This window comes from Convolutriloba macropyga, chromosome 12, assembly GCF_964194025.1.
Source record: "Convolutriloba macropyga chromosome 12, txConMacr16.3, whole genome shotgun sequence".
Classification (NCBI taxonomy): domain Eukaryota; kingdom Metazoa; phylum Xenacoelomorpha; order Acoela; family Convolutidae; genus Convolutriloba; species Convolutriloba macropyga.
In genome coordinates, this window is record NC_134479.1 from 22,179,082 (window position 1) to 22,185,081 (window position 6,000).

At 34.7% G+C, this 6,000-nt stretch overlaps 1 protein-coding gene across 1 annotated transcript in view; it reads right to left on the reverse strand.

Annotated features, from left to right (window-relative positions):
* The window catches only part of LOC142350361 (uncharacterized), a 187,519-nt gene extending 185,380 nt beyond the window's left edge, over positions 1 to 2,139 (reverse strand). Inside the window, exon 1 of the mRNA XM_075402201.1 lies at positions 1,461 to 2,139. Within this exon, the coding sequence (XP_075258316.1) occupies positions 1,461 to 2,049 (589 nt within the window). The 5' untranslated portion in view covers positions 2,050 to 2,139. The remainder of the gene's footprint in view (positions 1 to 1,460) is intronic.
* Between the last annotated feature and the right edge of the window lie 3,861 nt (positions 2,140 to 6,000).

Consider the following 6,000-nt stretch of genomic DNA (forward strand, 5'->3'; position numbering starts at 1 on the left):
CTCAAGTCTGAACCCACATATGCAAAAAAAATAGCTACAAGCCCAAAAAAACCATCGCAGCCTCACACTTAATTGAACGTCATTTTATCCCAAAATAGACTCTGCCGCTTAGCAAAATTTTTTTCCTGTAAATAATATTAAGGTTGAGGTTATACATCTGTTCACGGAAATATGGTAAATTCTTTGTAGTTTCATTTAATCCTCCATAGATTCAGCGCTTAAATTGAGCTATAACCCGGGCTTAGTGCCCGAAGCATTTCATTACTGAACCAGTGTAAAAAAAACCAGAATCTATGTATAGACACTTTTGCATTTGTACATATTCTGTTCATGCAAAAATATACACTGATCAGTCTTTTTTCAGAGTAAAATTGTGCTTCTGATTTTATCCTGGTTTTGTTCTCTCCCTAAATATGATCATGCAATTATCAGTCTAATTAATATTGTTGCATAAGTATTGTCAGCCTAAAAAATATTCTGTCTGAAACCTGTTTGAGTCCTGAGTTTGCATTACTTGCGAGGCATTTTCACACCATACTGCATCACACCACAGGCAATCATGCTGCATCGTTGTTTTATAGTTTTAAAAGCGATGATCTTGTGTAAATTCAACGCTCTTGAGAAATAAATAAAACATTAAAATAAAATACAGGCTCACTTAGTCAGTCTCAGGAGTTGTAATTGAGAGTACCATGAGAGTTTCGGATGTCTGTAGAGAACTTTAAATTCACCAGAGTAAAGTGAAATATTTCAAACGCGTCTATTTAGATGATATAATTATCATCATCAATCACGATTTTTTACTGTTACCTGACCAAAATGGGGAGAATAGAAACGTACTTTTCATGTGCGGAAAAATGAAATGGACTGATGAAAATTGATTCATTAAACTGTTGATCTGCCGTTTTAATAAACATAGTCATGGTACCCAAGTTAATTGTTAGAAAACGACTGCAAATAGAGGAATCAAGTATCTGACAATCATTTAAGGATAATACACCAAAAATTTAGCCATTTAAATTGGTGTGTAAAACCGAATTCCTGATTTTTGAATTACAAAAAATTTACGCTCTCCAAGATTAAAGCCATGATTGCGAAATGCTTAAAGAACAGTGGTTTATTTTTGAAATCGGTGGATGAGTCTTAAAAGTTGTAATGAGAGCTGACTTCGACAATTTTGTGAGAATGACTATTATAAACTGTATTGTTGTCGGCAAACTAGAAACCTACTTTCGCCTTGAAAGAAGTGAAATATTGAAAGACCGACGCCCAAATTTTTTGGTATTGCTTAGATAAACAGTTCTGAGGTGAAAAAATATTTTCACAATTTGTTACTGCTGATTTCTTATGCCTTTGCAGTGATATTCTCTACAAGGATTATATTTTTCAACGATGAACAAGGACCATAACGAAAATCGGTTATCAAGAATTTCATTTGGAGAGCATTTAGGCGGGCTTGCCTGAAAGATTTGAACTGATTTCTAATCGTGAGTTGACATTCACAGTCGACCTCTGAGATCCTTGCCAACGTTGCTGTTGCCTTGAACCCACATTCGAAGAGATCCCCGAATCTCTACCGACATCAGTCGCAGAACTTCTGGAACGACCCGTAACATCCGATTTGACAGTCGAGGGTCGAGTTGCAGTTGTAGCACGACTATCAGTTGGGTTTTCAGGCGTTTGCTTGTTTGTTTGAATAGCCGAAGTAGTCGCGGAATAGAAACCCGAAGTTTTACTCGAAGTTGGTCGTGACTTCATCCCGACAGCTGTGTTGGGTCGCGAGCCGGATTTTGATTGACTTCGGAGCTCAGAAGACTTTGCCTCGGTTCTAGAATCGACTCGGTTCTCGTCAGATTTGTTCACTCGTGACGAAGGCCGAATTGGCGGAGGAACTTTTGGAGGTCTTCTCGTGTCATGGCGAGGACTTGCAGCTAATAGTTGCAACGTTATTTTCCTTGATGCATTTTCGTCGGTACCATAAAAATCAGCCTGCGAATCGATAATGTATTCCTGATTGTTGTTTTCTTTGTTTAAGTTAAAACCGTTCATTGGATAAGATTAAATGTATTGGTCAATGTGCAGCTTATATTAGCTGGTATTAGTACAATCAATATACAACGTATGTTTTGTTGAACGTGTTATAATCACAGTCTTAAATTTGAATTTTGAACGCTAAGATTGGCTTTGCATTTTTAAAAATCAAAATTGAGCATTCGTAAAACTTGATTCGGACAGCTATCAATAAAACCAAAAAGTGAGTTCGATCTTTCCCATTAAACACACTCAAGGTACGTTTACGTTAATTGAGGCGATATGGGGGGGGGGTTTGCTTAATTGAAAACAAACTAAAAAAATGGTAAATCTTGCCAAGATCTTAACAAATTGCATGGAAAGAAAATGCTAAAATATGTATCTTTGCATGAAGGTAGAGAAACCATATTAAGGCAAAAATATTGCAAAAATAAGTAGTACGATTTAAGCATTATTAAACCCGATTTAGAATGACATTATAAAGTTAAGGTTGAGGTATCGAGATTTATCAGGAAGAAGAAGAAATATTATCCAAAATTTGGGAAAACTCAGCTCCCGTAAGCTAAGCTGTGATATAAAGCGCCATAACCTCACTATATCTTTTGTTGCTTGATCGTATAACCTCAGTAACAACAGAAGCAAAAGGGAGTTTGTTCTTTGAGATGATGAAAGAAAAAAATTGGTACGAGATACGATAACCCAACTATCTGAAAGTCTTAAATAAAGTGTAGGCCCATACATTCTTACCATGACAAAAGTTCCATACTGATTTTGAAAGATTTTCTCAAAAGATTTCAGCGAAATAAATCCTGACCAAGATTTAACAACAACTCTTAGTGTTCCGAGTTCTTAGCGCCATGTTTCAATTTTCGCCAAGGATGTCAAGCTCAGCTGGTTTCATCAGGGTTTATCATGAATCGGTTCGATGGGATCCAAGAGAAAAAATTCAGCCGTTTAATCGGATCGGGTTTTTTTACCAAGCGAGAGTTTAAAACACTCCTTTTGATAAACAGTTCATTATCAGACACATTGTAGACACATAGTTATGTAGTGCAATTTGTAGCAACCGATCTTGAAAAAACAAAACAGGGGATAAAACTTGGTGTTTGTCCAACAACGTTAGTTTTGACTTTTTAAAGATTAAAAAGGATTTGTCCAATTACCCGAAGTGTTTCAGTTTTTATAGTTTAGTTTGAAAATACGTATAAGGATGTCAGGTCATGTGTTGTTTCTGTTTTGTGGTTATTGTGTTTTTCTCTTTTTGTGTTTTCGGGCAAAAACGCAAAATCATTGATTCTTTTTGTTCGTTCGTTTCTTTTGGACTATGAAAGACCAAAAAATTTTGTTCTGTATTTAGCAGCTATGCTGTAGTTCTGTTCGTTTTCTTAATATGAAAATATAACAGCTTAAACTTGGAATTTTGAATACATTTTTCAATTTTTTGATTTACTTTTCTTTATATGGACTTTTTGCCCTCCCTCGATCGCTTTTCTGATTTCACTTTTTTCTGAAATTTAGGAAACTGGACTATTTGAGAGCTAACGAGCGGCAACTTCTTATTCTTATTCGACGATGTTTTATTTATCAAATTAGTTTTACTGTTCAGTATTAATTAAGTGATTGGGAGCCAAAACAATTTAATTTATTGAACTCTGACTCCTATTAACCACAAAATTGCTGCCATTACCCAACTTGTTTGGTAGAAAAATAAACCCAAAGCCTCATTTCGTCCCCTAAATTCACCGAAAATAATTTTTGTTTTCGTTCTGTTTTCAAAAAACATAAGAATTTTTGAAAAAGATTTACAGCCAGGATCTTAATGGTGATTTTCTGTTTGCAGAACGAATATCTAGAAAATCAACGAAGCACTTTCAATCATTTGACGGCAAGATTTTTTTTCGAAAGTGTTGTCCGTTTATGGCAATAGGCAGTTTTGATGCGCTTGGATAGCACGTTTTGGAGGTAACGCGCATAAGATGGCAGGTTAGACTAATCGAGGTTGCGGGTTAAACTTTTTAAGGTAGTCGAACTGAAAACTGAGATGAGTTTTAAAACGTTACACCTTCAGTCTTTTGAATTTACGTAAAAAATATTTCCTGGCTGTGTGATCAAGCAAACTCTGATCAGTTCGACTAAAGCAACCCTTCCACAAAGTCTGCCAGAACCCCTTATGGTCTAAAAATTTGGATCAAGGTCCAATCCAGAGTCACTTCGGTCTGATCCGCGCACTACATGGGGTCCAGAAAGTCTGATATTAGACACTCACGGAATCTAGATATTCTGATCCTGCGGGATCTGGGGTCAAGATAACTTTATGAAAAGATTTGGATAGTTTGAACAGAGCTCTTTCCAGATTCTGAAGAGATGAGAAAAACTTCCAGAGTCTTGAAATTGGGCTCCAAACCAAGAAGTTCAACCGGAAAAACAGCCAGTCCGCCAAAAGAAAGAAGAGATAATTAACCACATGAAGAGACAGTTTTTGAATAGTATTTTTCAATTTTACTTGATGAATATCAAAGACCACGCTAAAAAGTAAGTTTCGATAAATGCCGTTGAGCTCAAAACTTTCTTAGTTTGGAAAATTTTCAAACACCTAATGCATGAAATTATGTCTGTTTTTTTCTGAAAACAATATATTATACCAATGATTACTGCTACAATATATTATACAATGATTACTGCTGATTACTTATACCAATGACTACTATTCTACCAATGATTACTGCTGCGTGACTCAAGTTGGTCACATCAGAGCCGATTTTGGTTCGGATGGTCTGTTATGCCCTCTTCCCGACGCAATATATTCAGTCTGATCACAGTTGGCATAGGACGCACACCTCATCCAGGGTTGTATATTCTACTGAAGAAATTAAAAAGCTGCCCCATATAGAGCTCTTTACATTTAATTGAGGAAAAAAGCATCAAATTGTAGAAACTAAAAACTTTCAACTATGTAGATTTGCAAAATAAAAACTGCAGGAAAAAAAACCGGTTTTGGCCGTCAGTCAGAGTCAGCATTAGTAGTGATCCAAAAATAGTTTATTTTCGCGGTCGATTCAGAAATTTATCTATAGGCTACGTTTTCAGAATAGACACTAAAATAATTCTGAATGTCGCTATATCAGAACAAAATTTAAAACAAACAAACAAATATATATATATATATATATATATATATATATATATATATATATATATATATATATATATATATATATATATATATATATATATACAGCCAAAATGTAAAATATAGGTTGTATAGAGCAAAACTCAAAATCACTAAATTCTTAATCAGTATTGAGTCAGAAAAGTAATATGACTAGTTTTGTCATCACAAAAAACTTATTGAAAAAGAAGAAAAAACTGATTCTGAAGCAGAATATTTTTTCAGTTTGATTTAATTTATGATTCAGAACAGAATACATGAACAGAGTCTGAAGCGAAACGGATGCATTTCTGAAAACCAATCTAATTCGGTACTGAATGACTCTGAAAGTTAGGTACGGAGGTAATGTATTTCACTTGCTATCTTTTTGTCTTTAGATTGATTCCCGGTCTTATCTTCTCGAGCTGGAAACAATTTTGTGTACTAAAAGGTCGTTTTCATACCTGTCTTCTTGAAAGTAGACTTATATATCAAAATTATTATAAACTTTTTCCATTTTAGCAACAGCAAAACACTTTCTGTTTCCAAGAATGGAACCGAATTTCAAAATACTCCACAGACATTTTCTCCGGAGAAATTCCTGCGAAAACTTAGACAGCTAACAGTCTTGTTTAAAACAAAGAACTTTTTTTTAAAAAATCGTGGTTCATGCATTGCGATTTTTGGAGATAGCTGAGCTTCAGTTCAGTTCTAATCGCTTTGATGATTTTTAATTTTTAGAGCAATTTTCGAATTTTTTGTGTCACTTTTTGAAGTTTTGCCAGATCTTAAATATTTGTTAAGTGTTTTATTAATTCACT